The following is a 17,915-nucleotide window of genomic DNA, read 5'->3' on the forward strand; positions in this document are numbered from 1 at the left end:
TATTCTGCTCTGTGGAGGACGGAGCAGTGTATTTTAATATATGGAGGACTATAGGGAGTGTATTATACTATATGGAGGACTGTGGTGCACATTATAATATATGGAGGACAATGGGGTGTATTTTACTAAACAAGTAAAATGCTGCATATTCAGATTGTTTTTGCCGGAACAAAAATCCTTGTTCTCAGCAGCACATCGCGGGTGTAAACTGTAGATGTGCTGCTGATAACATGATACTGTATGGTGATCTGTTAGTGATCGTTCTGTCCCATCATTCTGTCTCAGATGGTGGAAAGAGGCCGGGAAACAAGTCTTGAACAACTTCAGTATTGTCGATCAAACTCATTTAGGCTACGTTCACATTTGCGTTGCGTCGGGCGCAGGCTCGGCGACGCATAGCGGCGCATGCGTCATGCGCCCCTATATTTAACATGGGGGCGCATGGACATGCGCTGTCTTGCGTTTTGTGACGCATGCGTCTTTTTTGGCGCAAGCGTCAGGGCGCACAGGACGCTGCATGATGCTTTTTTTTTTTTCGCCGAAAATCAAATTGGACGCATGCGTCACAAAAAGCTGCGTGTTGCATGCGCTGTGCGTTGCGTCGCCGACGCTGCACTGCACAACGCAAATGTGAACGTAGCCTTAGCGGGCTGAACTCAGCGCATGTAAATACAACCGAAATGCTTTTGTGTGATGTGCAATATGTTAGCATTTGGGGCCCCATTTTAAACTTTGCCTAGGGCCCCACTTTGCCTAAAACCGGCCCTGCCTACAAGTGTACAAAGATATTATACAGTCACCATGTGACAAGTGGGCCTGTGTAACTTCAAATGCCAGGGCTGAATTTTAGTCCCAGTCCGGCCCTGATGACAGGTGACTTTGCTGCCAATCAAGCCCAGTGATACTGTTGTTTGTAAACAAGGTATTGGTACTTATGGCAGTGTGGACAGGGGCCAAGTCCTGCTGGAGACTGACATTTTTACATCTCCAAAAAGCTTGTCAGCAGAGGAACCCATGAAATGCTCTAAAAGTATCACTGGGCTTGATTGGCAGCAAACTCTCCTGACCTTAACCTATAGAGAATCTATGGAGTATTGTCAAGAGGAAGGTGAGAGACACCAGACCCAACAATGCAGACGAGCTGAAGGCTGCTATCAAAGCAACCTGGGCTTCCATAACCCCTCAGCAGCGCCACAGGCTGATCGCCTCCATGCCATGGCACATTGATGCAGTAATTGATGCAAAAGGAGCCCTGACCAAGTATTGAGTGCATTTACTGATCATACATTTCAGTAGGACAACATTTCAGATTTTACAATCATTTTTCAAGCTGGTGTTATAGCGTATTCTAATTTACTGAGATAATGACTTTTGGGTTTTCATTGGCTGTAAGCCATAATCATCAACATTAACAGAAATAAACACGTGAAACAGATCACTCTGTGTGTAATGACTCTATAGAATATAGGAGATTCACTTTTGTGTTGAAGAACTGAAATGAATTGTCTTTTTGATGATATGCTAATTTTGTGAGCTGCACCTATATTTATTGTGTATTCCGAAATGATGGGTCATCCTAGTACCTCCAGAACAATGTAAGCCCAGATGTCCTCTCATCACACTTACCTGGACCATGAGACTCCTTTCTCCTCAGCCCACATCCGAGGCAGCACGCTGTGGCCGTGGGAGTTGAACTGAATTCTGTAGCTCTTCTGATGTCCCCACTTATTCTTCTTGTTGGGGTTTTGGAACATTAGATACCGGGGGACATGAGATCCAAACTTGAAAGCTGCCTGACGCTCACTGCTTCTCTGGACACGATCAATACGGGACTGAACAATAAAGTGATCAGGACTCCAAGGGTTTGTAATGTTCTCATATTTCAGGTCAATGGTTTCAAAGATGTTTTCTGTACCTAAATATTAAAAAATAGAATAATAATAATACTGCCTTATGTACAAGAATATAACTACTATCATACTCCTCCTATGTACAAGAATATAACTACTATAATACTGCTCCTATATACAAGAATATAACTACTATAGTACGGCCCCCTATGTACAAGAATATAACTACTATAATACTGCCCCTATATACAATATAACTACTATAATACTGCTCCTATATACAAGAATATAACTACTATAATACTGCCACTATATACAAGATTATAACTACTATAATACTGCTCCTATGTACAAGAATATAACTACTATAATACTGCTCCTATGTACAAGAATATAACTACTATAATACTGCTCCTATGTACAAGAATATAAGTACTATAATACTGCCCCTATATACAATATAACTACTATAATACTGCTCCTATATACAAGAATATAACTACTATAATACTGCTCCTATGTACAAGAATATAACTACTATAATACTGCCCCTATGTACAAGAATATAACTACTATAATACTGCCCCTATATACAATATAACTACTATAATACTGCTCCTATATACAAGAATATAACTGCTATAATACTGCCACTATATACAAGATTATATCTACTATAATACTGCTCCTATGTACAAGAATATAACTACTATAATACTGCTCCTATGTACAAGAATATAACTACTATAATACTGCTCCTATGTACAAGAATATAACTACTATAATACTGCCCCCTATGTACAAGAATATAACTACTATAATACTGCCCCTATGTACAAGAATATAACTACTATAATACTGCTCCCTATGTACAAGAATATAACTACTATAATACTGCCCCTATGTAACAGAATATAACTACTATAATACTGCTATGTACAAGAATATAACTACTATAATACTGCTCCTATGTACAAGAATATAACTACTATAATACTGCTCCTATGTACAAGAATATAACTACTATAATACTGCCCCTATGTACAAGAATATAACTACTATAATACTGCTCCTATGTACAAGAATATAACTACTATAATACTGCCCCTATGTACAAGAATATAACTACTATAATACTGCTCCTATGTACAAGAATATAACTACTATAATACTGCCCCTATGTACAAGAATATAACTACTATAATGCTGCTCCTATGTACAAGAATATAACTACTATAATACTGCCCCTATGTACAATAATATAACTACTATAATACTGCTCCTATGTATAAGAATATAAATACTATAATACTGCTCCTATGTACAAGAATATAACTACTATAATACTGCTCCTATGTACAAGAATATAACTACTATAATACTGCCCCTATATACAAGAATATAACTACTATAATACTGCTCCTATGTACAATAATATAACTACTATAATACTGCCCCCTATGTACAAGAATATAACTACTATAATACTGCTCCTATGTACAAGAATATAACTACTATAATACTGCCCCTATGTACAATAATATAACTACTATAATACTGCCCCCTATGTACAAGAATATAACTACTATAATGCTGCTCCTATGTACAAGAATATAACTACTATAATACTGCCCCTATGTACAATAATATAACTACTATAATACTGCCCCTTATGTACAAGAATATAACTACTATAATACTGCTCCTATGTACAAGAATATAACTACTATAATACTGCTCCTATGTACAAGAATATAACTGCTATAATACTGCCCCTATGTACAAGAATATAACTACTATAATACTGCTCCTATGTACAAGAATATAACTGCTATAATACTGCCCCTATGTACAAGAATATAACTACTATAATACTGCTCCTATGTACAAGAATATAACTACTATAATACTGCCCCTATGTACAAGAACATAACTACTATAATACTGCCCCTATGTACAAGAATATAACTACTATAATACTGCCGCTATGTACAAGAATATAACTACTATAATGCTGCTCCTATGTACAAGAATATAACTACTATAATACTGCCCCTATGTACAAGAATATAACTACTATAATACTGTCCCCTATGTACAAGAATATAGCTACTATAATACAGCCCCCATGTACAAGAATATAACTACTATAATACTGCCCCTATGTACAAGAATATAACTACTATAATACTGCTCCTATGTACAAGAATATAACTACTATAATGCTGCTCCTATGTACAAGAATATAACTACTATAATACTGCCCCTATGTACAAGAATATAACTACTATAATACTGCCCCTATGTACAGGAATATAACTACTATAATACTGCCCCTATGTACAAGAATATAACTACTATAATACTGCCCCCTATGTACAAGAATATAACTACTATAATACTGCCCCCTATGTGCAAGAATATAACTACTATAATACTGGCCCTATGTACAAGAATATAACTACTATAATACTGGCCCTATGTACAAGAATATAACTACTATAATACTGCCCCTATGTACAAGAATATAACTACTATAATACTGCTCCTATGTACAAGAATATAACTACTATAATACTGCCCCTATGTACAAGAATATAACTACTATAATACTGCCCCTATGTACAAGAATATAACTACTATAATGCTGCTCCTATGTACAAGAATATAACTACTATAATACTGCCCCTATGTACAAGAATATAACTACTATAATACTGTCCCCTATGTACAAGAATATAGCTACTATAATACAGCCCCCATGTACAAGAATATAACTACTATAATACTGCCCCTATGTACAAGAATATAACTACTATAATACTGCTCCTATGTACAAGAATATAACTACTATAATACTGCTCCTATGTACAAGAATATAACTACTATAATACTGCTCCTATGTACAAGAATATAACTACTATAATACTGCCCCTATGTACAGGAATATAACTACTATAATGCTGCTCCTATGTACAGGAATATAACTACTATAATACTGCCCCTATGTACAGGAATATAACTACTATAGTACTGCCCCTATGTACAAGAATATAACTACTATAATACTGCTCCTATGTACAAGAATATAACTACTATAATACTGCCCCTATGTACAGGAATATAACTACTATAGTACTGCCCCTATGTACAAGAATATAACTACTATAATACTGCTCCTATGTACAAGAATATAACTACTATAATACTGCCCCTATGTACAGGAATATAACTACTATAGTACTGCCCCTATGTACAAGAATATAACTACTATAATACTGCTCCTATGTACAAGAATATAACTACTATAATACTGCTCCTATGTACAAGAATATAACTACTATAATACTGCTCCTATGTACAAGAATATAACTACTATAATGCTGCTCCTATGTACAAGAATATAACTACTATAATACTGCCCCTATGTACAATAATATAACTACTATAATACTGCCCCTTATGTACAAGAATATAACTACTATAATACTGCTCCTATGTACAAGAATATAACTACTATAATACTGCTCCTATGTACAAGAATATAACTACTATAATACTGCCCCTATGTACAGGAATATAACTACTATAATGCTGCTCCTATGTACAGGAATATAACTACTATAATACTGCCACTATGTACAGGAATATAACTACTATAGTACTGCCCCTATGTACAAGAATATAACTACTATAATACTGCTCCTATGTACAAGAATATAACTACTATAATACTGCCCCTATGTACAGGAATATAACTACTATAGTACTGCCCCTATGTACAAGAATATAACTACTATAATACTGCTCCTATGTACAAGAATATAACTACTATAATACTGCCCCTATGTACAGGAATATAACTACTATAGTACTGCCCCTATGTACAAGAATATAACTACTATAATACTGCTCCTATGTACAAGAATATAACTACTATAATACTGCTCCTATGTACAAGAATATAACTACTATAATACTGCTCCTATGTACAAGAATATAACTACTATAATGCTGCTCCTATGTACAAGAATATAACTACTATAATACTGCCCCTATGTACAATAATATAACTACTATAATACTGCCCCTTATGTACAAGAATATAACTACTATAATACTGCTCCTATGTACAAGAATATAACTACTATAATACTGCTCCTATGTACAAGAATATAACTGCTATAATACTGCCCCTATGTACAAGAATATAACTACTATAATACTGCTCCTATGTACAAGAATATAACTACTATAATACTGCCCCTATGTACAAGAACATAACTACTATAATACTGCCCCTATGTACAAGAATATAACTACTATAATACTGCCGCTATGTACAAGAATATAACTACTATAATGCTGCTCCTATGTACAAGAATATAACTACTATAATACTGCCCCTATGTACAAGAATATAACTACTATAATACTGTCCCCTATGTACAAGAATATAGCTACTATAATACAGCCCCCATGTACAAGAATATAACTACTATAATACTGCCCCTATGTACAAGAATATAACTACTCTAATACTGCTCCTATGTACAGGAATATAACTACTATAGTACTGCCCCTATGTACAAGAATATAACTACTATAATACTGCTCCTATGTACAAGAATATAACTACTATAATACTGCCCCTATGTACAGGAATATAACTACTATAGTACTGCCCCTATGTACAAGAATATAACTACTATAATACTGCTCCTATGTACAAGAATATAACTACTATAATACTGCCCCTATGTACAGGAATATAACTACTATAGTACTGCCCCTATGTACAAGAATATAACTACTATAATACTGCTCCTATGTACAAGAATATAACTACTATAATACTGCTCCTATGTACAAGAATATAACTACTATAATACTGCTCCTATGTACAAGAATATAACTACTATAATACTGCTCCTATGTACAAGAATATAACTACTATAATACTGCCCCTATGTACAAGAATATAACTACTATAATACTGCCCCTATGTACAAGAATATAACTACTATAATACTGCTCCTATGTACAAGAATATAACTACTATAATACTGCCCCTATGTACAAGAATATAACTACTATAATACTGCCCCTATGTACAAGAATATAACTACTATAATACTGCCCCTATGTACAAGAATATAACTACTATAATACAGCTCCAAGTTTGGTATTCTGTAGGACCCATGTGTACATTAGATGATTTCTCTCTGGTGCTGATATGTTCGGCTCATGATGATTGGAATTATCTGAGGATTTATTTGTGTTATCAGAGGATATAGAATTGAGTCATCCTGAGAGTTGAAGGGTCAGATGAAGGGTGTGAAGACTTTCACAATCTGTTCCCTACAGATAAGATAATGTTCACACTTTCTACAGCAAATATTAATAATACAAGTTATCTGTAGAGTCACAGACCTACAAGGTCACAGGGTTTGGGGATCTAGGAGTCGCAGTGACACCAGGTATCTGAGGGGCCCAAAGATTCCTCTGCAGATAAGAAGACAGCCATGTCATAAATGAAACATGGTAGGTAGAGGCCCTGATACAGATTTCGGAGGGGCCGACGAGCTTTATGATACACTTAAAGAAGACCTGTCATTAGGCCAAAAGTGGGCAATCTTTGCTCTTTATTTTATTTTGACTGCTCCCCTGAATATTTTTTTTGATCTGCCATACGGTTCCTTAGATATGGGTTGTTTTATTTGGTGCTAATTTTTTTATAATCTTTACAAAGGGGAGTGGCTCAAAGTGTAATTATGCAAAGACACACCCAAGAGGAGCCTATGAGCCACACCCTCCTCATAAGGACCATAAAATTTAGCACTAAATAAAAAGACCTGTAGCTCTAGAATCATGTGGATTTATTAAAAAAAAAAAAAAACACAACAGCTTAATACTCAGGAGATGAGCGGAAATAAAATAAGAGCAAAATCTGTCCCCATGTGTTTTGGCATCAGGTCCTCTCTAATGTGCTCTGACCTCACAACAGGAAAGGTTTGTGCGCACAAAGACACAAGGGAAAGATTTAATGGAAGTCTAAAATCCGACATCTGCTAATGTCCCACTGATTCTAAGGAGGATGAAGAGTTCTTTACTATAATGTACAGTGTAAAAACAAAGCAATGTCCTCAGTTGTAGTCTCTCTTACCTGCAATGTCTAGATCCACCTTATAATTGATCAAGTGTGTGTGCATGTTCCCCAGAACGTGGCTGTAGACTCTGCTTCCAAAGTGGAGGCCATCAGGGGTGAAAAAAGTGGCATGGATGTACCCCGTGGCACTCACCTTAACCTCTATTACTCCATTTTGGTAGAACAGAAAGTCCCAGATATAGTCATAGTTATAGACGGTGGATGTGGTCCTCACCACCAAGACATAATTTTCAACCCCGGCGTAGAAATTGTAGCCGCCATTGTAATTGCTGTCAAAATGTCTCCGTAAGGGTATCCCAGTGGGATGCTCGAAGATGCACAATGCATTCTTATATCGTAGCGGTTTGTCTGTGTCGTAATAATTGTAGAGGTCCTGGTAGGTGGCTCCTTCAGGACAGTCAATTCCTTTCGACAACTCATAATGAACTGTTCCCATTCCCCACCCGGAGTCAATGTACTTTGTTTGCGTACCACCCGGTGAGACCCCACTATAGAAGGCTATGGCTTCCTGGATGCTCACCTCGTAGGCTATCCTCTCATGATTGTATTGGATATCAAATATTTGCAGGCCGGCAGATGGACGGACCCGGTAAGCAAAGGTCCAGCCGGTATACTCTACATAGTTGCCCAGAACTCGGTAACGTTTTCCTTGAGGTTCACATATTTTTGGACCTTGTATATGAGTTTTAGTATTAAAATCTCCACGGGGTATGAAGGTAGAATAAGGGTCTGTTGTGTCATCCGGTAGGTGTATCTTGGTCACTTCGTTCTTCTCATACTTTCGGACCAGCTCTTTCACGCTATCAAAGTATTGGCCATTGTACCAGATTTTATCGATGGTCCACTCTTTAGGGTTCATTGAGCGATGATTTAAGAGAAGCTCGACTCCAATAGGGTGGAGGAAGAACCCTTCTACGTACCTCTGGAGCAACAACCACGAGCGACGTTCTCCAGAATTCAGGCCACGAGGGGCGATGTCCGTGAAGGTAAGACAACGGGATGAGCAGTTGTAGAAGGAGAAGCCAGAGGACTCCACTAAGATGTGGTTGAACTCCTTGGTGAGCTCCAACAGACGTTTTTGGATTTTCTCATATTCCATATAAGTCATTGGCCGTGACTCAAATCTTACAGGCTTGTTGCGTTTCGAAGTTACTGGGCGGTAATAATAAGGGTGAGGCAGGGGGCCAACAATATATTCCGTGATGTTCGGTTGAGCCTGATCTCCAAAGTATACGACCACCTTGGCTTCTCGTTGAGGTTTGGGGCCGTCGTTATCTAAAAAGTTCAGGACAAACCTCTTTTTCGGCAAATTAAGCTCCATCATAAAGATTGAGTTTTTGCCAAATTGACTTCTGATGGGGACTAAGCTAAGCTGCTCTTGGTCCGCGAGGAAAGTATGAACTGAGGTCATCTCCTCTGAGGTCAGGTCTGAGAAGACAGATGCCATATACCGACCCTTGGAAAATGATTTTGAGAAGTGACCGGCTTTTACAGCAGACATTAAAATCAGCAACTGTAGGATAAATTTCAGGTCCATCCTGGAAAGTCTAGGAAGAGGGAACAAAGCAGAAGAAAAAAATAAGTAAAGTTGGCCTAGAATAGGAATGGGTTGTATCACACACGATGGTCATTAGATACGTGGCTCTGGGGGGTATCACCCATGGTGGTCATTTGATATATGACTCTTGGCTGTATCACACACGATGGTCATTAGATTTGTGGCTCTGGGGGGATATCTGACAGGATGGGCATTAGATATGTGGCTCTGGCGAGTATCTCACACATTGGTCATTAGATACGTGGCTCTGGGGGGTATCACCCATGATGGTCATTAGATAAATGACTCTTGGCTGTATCACACATGATGGTCATTAGATACGTGGCTCTGGGGGGTATCACACATGATGGTCATTAGATATGTGGCTCTGGGGGGTATCACACACGATGGTCATTAGATACGTGGCTCTGGGGGTATCTCACAATGGTGATTAGATATGTGGCTCTGGGGGGTATCACCCATGATGGTCATTAGATACGTGGCTCTGGGGGGTATCTCACAATGGTGATTAGATACGTGGCTCTGGGGGGTATCACACAGGATGGGCATTAGATACGTGGCTCTGGGGGGGTATCACACACGATGGTCATTAGATACGTGGCTCTGGGGGGTATCACACAGGATGGGCATTAGATACGTGGCTCTGGCTGTATCACACACAATGGTGATTAGATACGTGGCTCTGGGGGGTATCACACACGATGGTCATTAGATACGTGGCTCTGGGGGGTATCTCACACAATGGTCATCAGATACGTGGCTCTGGGGGGTATCGCACAGGATGTGCATTAGATACGTGGCTCTGGGGGATCTCTCACACAATGGTCATTAGATACGTGGCTCTGGGGGGTATCACACACGATGGGCATTAGATACGTGGCTCTGGGGGGTATCTCACACAATGGTCATTAGATACGTGGCTCTGGGGGGTATCGCACAGGATGGTCATTAGATACGTGGCTCTGGGGGATATCTCACACAATGGTCATTAGATACGTGGCTCTGGGGGGTATCACACACGATGGGCATTAGATACGTGGCTCTGGGGGGTATCACACACGATGGTCATTAGATACGTGGCTCTGGGGGGTATCTCACAATGGTGATTAGATACGTGGCTCTGGGGGGTATCACCCATGATGGTCATTAGATACGTGGCTCTGGGGGGTATCTCACAATGGTGATTAGATACGTGGCTCTGGGGGGTATCACACACGATGGTCATTAGATACGTGGCTCTGGGGGGTATCTCACAATGGTGATTAGATACGTGGCTCTGGGGGGTATCACACAGGATGGGCATTAGATACGTGGCTGTTGGCTGTATCACATGAGGCTTCCTCTGACAGCAGAACTGAGTCAGGGCTCAGAGCACAACAGCGCGATGTTACTCTACTGTGCTCTGAACACTGCGGTGACAGTGGCTGGTATTGTACTACTAATGTCAGGCTGCCGCTCACCGCTGACTCTCCGCCATACTCCCCTCATCCCGGACCACCGCTCCCCGCACCTTGTCACCACTTTCACTGAGCTATGTGCGCAATGATGAGGAAAGTGTAACTTGTAGTGCAAGTATGGGCTTAAAAAATGTCCTCTATCTCCTCCCAGAGCTGTGATCTGGACACAATGGAGGAGATGCAGTCAGACACTGACACTGACCATACGTCTCCGATGTACAGGGGCTGCTGTATTTTAGGTGTGTAAGTGCCGTGCTCAGACACTTACACCAGCAAATGAAAATGGCGGCTGCACAAAAAAAAATAAAAATAAAAATATTAAACCAGTGCACTTAATTTTGTATTAAAATAATTATTAATGCAAAAGTAAAATCACAACAACTTCCCTTTATGGTATGTTGCAACACTTGATTAAAACAGGCAACTGTAGACTGTTTAGGGATACATTTACGTACAGGGCTGCAGGTAAGTACATACAGGAGCTTCTCACTAAATTAGAATATCATCAAAAAGTGACTTTATTTCAGTTCTTCAACACAACAAGTGAATCTCCTATATTCTATAGAGTCATTACACACAGAGTGATCTATTTCACGTGTTTATTTCTGTTAATGTTGATGATTATGGCTTACAGTTAGTGAAAACTGAGCTTGCGCTGGCTGGGGCCGGTGATATGGGAAAAGGTGGAGGTGGGGAAGACCAGGACCCAGAAGTAGGTAGCTGGGTAAATGTTAGAAGAAGAGGTAGGGGAAAAAGTGCCAGGGAGCCCAGTCCTGATCTGGCACAACCTACTAAATATGCCTGATTGGCTGCTATTAGGACTGCAGGCCCAGGACTGGGACCACGCCAGCAGGAAGATGCTACTAGCAACCCGGAAAACGACAGCTGTAGGAAGGAGGGACATAGGAGTTCAGCAAAGGCCAGACAGATGCTGGTGGTGGGGGACTCTATAATTAGATGGACAGACAGGGTCATCTGCCGCCAAGACCGTGAATGCCGAATAGTGTGTTGTCTACCGGGTGCTCGGGTTCGACATATGGCGGATCGGATAGACATATTGCTGGGACGGGCTGGGAAAACCCAGGGGTCAGGGTACACATCGGTACCAATGACAAAGTTAGAGGGAGTTGGAAGTTAGAAAAAATTGGAGTGCGGCTCAACAGGACTGGATTTTCCTTTTCTTTTTCAAAACAAAATATGGTGCATACAAAAGAAAAATGTACATGGTCGACATGACCCAGTTGACGCTGCACTAGGCAGTCTTACTCATGACGGCCTAGTGCAGTCGAAACGTGTTAACTGGGTCATGTCGACCATGTAAATTTTTCTTTTGTATGCACCATATTTTGTTTTGAAAAAGAAAAGGAAAATCCAGTCCTGTTGAGCCGGACTCTAATTTTTTGTATTTTCCTTGATGTGAGGCCGGTGTCTGAGCCCCAGGTGGATGAGCATGGAGCCACTGGGTGAGCTGGAATCAATTTTCGATAAGAGTTGGAAGTTCCTTAAAAATGATTACAGGGAACTAGGAGCAAACCTGAAGGCCAGGACCTCCAAGGTGGTGTTTTCAGAAATACTGCCAGTGCCATGAGCGTCACTAGAAAGACAGCGAGAGCTTAGGGAGATAAATAAGTGGCTTAAATTAGTGCAGGAAGGAAGGGTTTGGGTTCATGGAGAACTGGGCCGACTTCTCTGTTGGCTACAGGTTCTACTGTAGGGATGGGCTGCACCTCAATGGTGAGGGTGCAGCTGCGCTTGGGGGAAAAATGGTCAGACAGATGGAGGAGCTTTTACACTAATATCTGGGGGGAGAGAAGGTAGATGAGAGAGTAAGACAGTTGGGGTCACTGAGGATTTAGGGGGGCTGGGACATGCAAGGAACATTGGAAGGTTGCAAGGAGTAATACTTGTGCTAATAGTATTAAATGTCTACTGGCAAATGTAAGAAGTCTTGCAAACAAAATGAATGAACTGGAGACTCTTATGTCAGCCACAAAAAACGATACGATGGGCATTACGGAGACCTGGCTGGATGAGAGCCATGACTGAATGACAAACATGGAGGGTTACACTACATTTAGAAAGACATAAAAGATGGAGGGGTGTATTTTTTATTAAATCTAAATTAAAACTGTGCTCAATGACGACACTGGGGGCGCTGCGACAATGTAGAGTCATTATGGGTAAATGTACACGGGGACGGCAATAATGGAAAGCTGCTAATTGGAGTTTGCTACAAGCCTCCTAATATAGAGGAACAGGGAGAGGAGGAAATGCTGCAGCAAATTAAAAAGGCACCAAACAGTAATAGGGTCCTTATCATGGAGGATTTTATCTAGAATAGGATCTTCTGGTTCTGCCAAAAGCTACAATTTCTTATCCACAGTTCACGACAATTACCGCTCTCAGCTGATAGATGAACCGACCTTGGGAGGTGATCTGCTGGATCTGGTTCTACACGTCAGGGAGCATTTGGGAAGTAGTGACCATAATATGGGAAGACTCAAAGTAATTTTCAATCAAACATTCTAAAGGGGAAATGCCAAAGCTGATTTCAACAATTTAAGGGAAGAGCTTAATCATGTAGACTGGAACCATCTCATGGTAACTGGGGATACCGAACATAAATGGGGCATGTTTAAGGGTATACTATAAGAATCCTGCAAAAAACGTGTATCCTCTGGTAATAAAATGTCCAGGAATAAAAATAAACCATTATGGATCAATAAGACACTACAAAGTTTAATCAGACTAAAACAAAGGGCATTCAAAATCCTGAAGGCCGAGAATACAGAAATAGCATTTCAGTCCTCAGCCCCCTCCTCTCCTCTTCCCCTTACTATCGAGGATCCTCAGAGATCAGTCCTAGGCCCCCTCCTCTCCTCTTCCCCTTACTATCGGGGTTCCTAAGGGCTCAGTCCAAGGCCCCCTCCGCTCCTCTTTACTATCAGGGATCTTCAGGGCTCAGTCTTCAACTCCCTCTTCTCCTTACTATCAGGGTTCCCCAGGGCACAGCCCTAGGCCCCCTCCTCTCCTCTTCTCCTTACTATCAGGGTTCCCCAGGGCACAGCCCTAGGCCCCCTCCTTTCCTCTTCTCCTTACTATCAGGGTTCCCCAGGGCTCAGCCCTAGGCCCCCTCCGCTCCTCTTCCCCTTACTATTGGGGATTCTCAGGGCTCAGCCCTAGGCCCCCTCCGCTCCTCTTCCCCTTACTATTGGAGATTCTCAGGGCTCAGCCCTAGGCCCCCTCCTCTTCTTCTTGTATACTGCCCCGATTGGACAATCAGTAGATTCGGTTTTCAGTCCCATCTTTCTGCCTATGACACCAATTATACACATTGTCTCCTGACATCACCCTCACTTTAATACAAAATACCAAGGATTGTCTTTCTGCTGACTCTAATATTATGTCCTCCCCTCTATCTAATATGCTCTCTGTCTTGGAGTCATATTTGACACAGAACTTTCCTTTATTCCCAATATCCAATCACTCATTCGCTCATGTTTCCTGCCTCTTAGAAACATCTTCAGAATCCGACCTTTTCTCAGCTTTGGGACTGCAAAATCTCTTACTGTCACTATTATTCATTATCGTCTGGAATATTGTAACTTTCTACTGATCGGTCTCCCTCTTAGCAAACTTTCTCCTCTGCAATCCATTCTGAATACAGCAGTCAGGACCCTATGTCTGTCCAGCCGCTGCACCGATGCCTCTCCCCTGTGCCAGTCATTACACTGGTTGCCCATCCACTACAGAATACAATACAAACTTATCTCTCTCATCCACAAAGCCAGTATATAAAGAATTTATCAGCACAGAGTTTTGTTGATGATATCGAAATTCAAAATGTTCTTTGTTCTGTCCCAAATAATTGTATCTTGTCATAAGACCAGTATTGTTTGCATTATACTGTGTGACAAAGGAAGCGAGTACTGGAGGACACGGGCAAATGCACCTTACAGGATTGTGTTCTGTGCTGCAAAATAATAGTCAGGGTCAGAACAAAATATGAAGTGTAATTCAACGATATTCTGTGTCACAAAGTGAAAGGACGATCACGGGATTCCACAAATGTAACATCCAATTTCTGAAACATTCTATGTTTTATAGATTACAGGATGTCTCAGATTTATCTCTCCATTCTTGTAAAATTGTGCATAAAATAATCCCCCTGATGCATTGCACCCACACTGTACTCACATTGCACCCACATTGTACACACACTGTATCTACACTGTTCACACATTATACTCGCACTGTACCCACATTGTACCCATATTGCACCCACATTGTACACACTGTATCCTTGTATGAGATCACAGGACACGATAAGGGTATGTGCAGATGATGTGGAAGTGGCAGCGCTCTGGATGCAGCGTATATTCGCTGCCATCTATTAAACGCAGGTGACTCCTCTGTGATCACTGAACCGTGCGGATTCACCGCGTCCAATACGTTGTACGGGTGAAATTGCCACGCTGCGGTCTGGGGAGACGCACCACATATCCGTCTCCGCAGGGGTCTGTGGACGCATGGTGGACATGGGATTTCTTGACATCCACTATGCTGTAACATCCGGACGCTGCACAAGTACACAGCGTCCAACCTGCAGCGGTTACTGATCGTCTGCACATAAGGATTGTAAAGAAGCTAGAAAGAACTATGCAGATGAGGAGCCCAAATCTCCGGATCCATCACCCATAGTCAGGGGCCACGCTGCACTGATCCGGGCTCCCTCGTCTCGGAGTCTCCATAGCGGCTGCACGGACTCTATGGTACGCACGGCTTTGGTTTTGGGATTATTCTGCCTGATTCTGTGCCGTGATTAGATCCGTCATCATCCTCTGCCTCCTCCTCACTCCCTGGGTCTGATGTGATTGTATGTGAGGCGGGAGGGTGATGCTTCATGTGCAACATCCGCAGCGACGGGGCCGACTCACCTGCTGAGCTGGATGCAGCGCACAGTTACCTGGATCTCCCCGTATGTTATCAGCACTGCAGCGAGAACTTATTATACAGGGAGGAGGGAAGGAGCCGTGAGTGACAGGAGGGAGAGGCCGGGGCCACACACAGCAAAACATGCACAACCTGAACCTTGACAGCTAAAAGTGCACACAACCACCGCAAACAGCCCATAAACACGGCGCTGCAGGAACCAGACAGCGGAGCAGACCACGCCAGGGGCCACTAGGGCACATGTGGAGAAAAGGCCACCAGGACAATCACAGCACAACATACAAGGAGAATTGGGGTCCGTATCACAACATAGGCACATACATCCTGTATTATACCCCAGAGCTGCACTCACTATTCTGCTGGAGCAGTCACTGTGTACATACATTACATTACTGATCCTGAGTTACATCCTGTATTATACTCCAGAGCTGCACTCACTATTCTGCTGGAGCAGTCACTGTGTACATACATTACATTACTGATCCTGAGATTCATCCTGTTTTATACTCCAGAGCTGCACTCACTATTCTGCTGGAGCAGTCACTGTGTACATACATTACATTACTGATCCTGAGTTACATCCTGTATTATACTCCAGAGCTGCACTCACTATTCTGCTGGTGCAGTCACTGTGTACATACATTACATTACTGATCCTGAGTTACATCCTGTATTATACCCCAGAGCTGCACTCACTATTCTGCCGGTGCAGTCACTGTGTACATACATTACATTACTGATCCTGAGTTACATCCTGTAGATCTTTTATTATAAAAATGAAAAACATAACAACAATAATAGCAGAAAACATAACAAAAATATTAGCCAGAAAATAATCAGTATACTGAACACTGGTCCAGCCGCTCATTCTCTCCTCTCACACATATTATACAGTATATACAGAACAATAACTTCAGGTCCGGTCACCAAACAAAATAATAATAACAAATAAAATAAACAATGGAAAACAAAGACTATATACATGAACTTTTTTATTTTATTTTTTTTTTTATTTTAAATAAAATAACTACAAATTAAACAAATATATACAATACTACAAGCTATCCTCCATTCCCAACCCCCCGCACTGACCTGAGAGCTGGTCCTGCGTCTCACGCCTCAGTCCATGTCCAACGTCCATAGGCCAGATCAGGCAGTGCCAGTTTTTCCCCCAAACAACCCAATGTCCAAGATAATCCCACCTCCCCCCTTTTCCCACCACCCAACCTAACACCTACACCCAAATCTATATCCCCATATACAATATATACATTATATACAGCAGCACACACCACAATAATTACAAAACACGAAGCCCAAGTTCGGCGCCTGCAGCCCTACATCACTGTATAATGATCAAACAAAACAAAAATCTACAGTGTCAGCAGCAGCCCACCACCAGGAAAGGAGATGACCAGACTAGGGCACACTAAAAGAAAAGCCCCTCCAGAGGAGCGCGGCCCTCCGTGCGCCCAGTCTCCCATACTCCAGAGAGCGCACCTTCACCAGGTCACCGAGTATGGTCCTAAACACATCGTCCACTGGGAGGATTTTTCGTTGCGTCGATACTAAGCACCGTGCGTTCCACGTGTGATACCTAACCACTGCGCTAACTAGAAATAAGGTGCAGCGGTCCCGACCACCCAGGTCTCCGAATGCTCCATAGGCCCATTCCGCATAGGAGAGACCGGCCAGCCGAGACCAGCCAATGAAGGCGCCCACCCTGTTGTACACCTCTGTGTTGAAGGGACAATGAAGCAGGAAGTGGTCCATGCTTTCCAGCAAGGTACCACAATGCTCCCGAGGACAATTCCTGTCCTCAGAGCTTCTACACTTCAGATTGTCCCTCACACACAGTTTCCCATGGAAGCAGCGCCAAGCCAAGTCCCAAAACTTCGAGGGGATCCTGATAGAATTCAAAAGATGCA

General features: G+C 41.5%; 1 protein-coding gene across 1 annotated transcript in view; it reads right to left on the minus strand.

The window, feature by feature from the left end:
- The window catches only part of AOC1 (amine oxidase copper containing 1), a 32,881-nt gene extending 16,843 nt beyond the window's left edge, over positions 1-16,038 (minus strand). The window contains exons 1-3 of the mRNA XM_077267975.1: positions 15,972-16,038; positions 8,017-9,566; positions 1,627-1,915 (exon numbers count right to left, since the gene is read on the minus strand). Coding sequence (XP_077124090.1) covers positions 1,627-1,915; positions 8,017-9,556 — 1,829 coding nt within the window. The 5' untranslated portion in view covers positions 9,557-9,566; positions 15,972-16,038. The remainder of the gene's footprint in view (positions 1-1,626; positions 1,916-8,016; positions 9,567-15,971) is intronic.
- Positions 16,039-17,915: the final 1,877 nt, after the last annotated feature.

The sequence above is a fragment of the Ranitomeya variabilis genome, chromosome 6 (assembly GCF_051348905.1).
Source record: "Ranitomeya variabilis isolate aRanVar5 chromosome 6, aRanVar5.hap1, whole genome shotgun sequence".
Lineage (NCBI taxonomy): Eukaryota > Metazoa > Chordata > Amphibia > Anura > Dendrobatidae > Ranitomeya > Ranitomeya variabilis.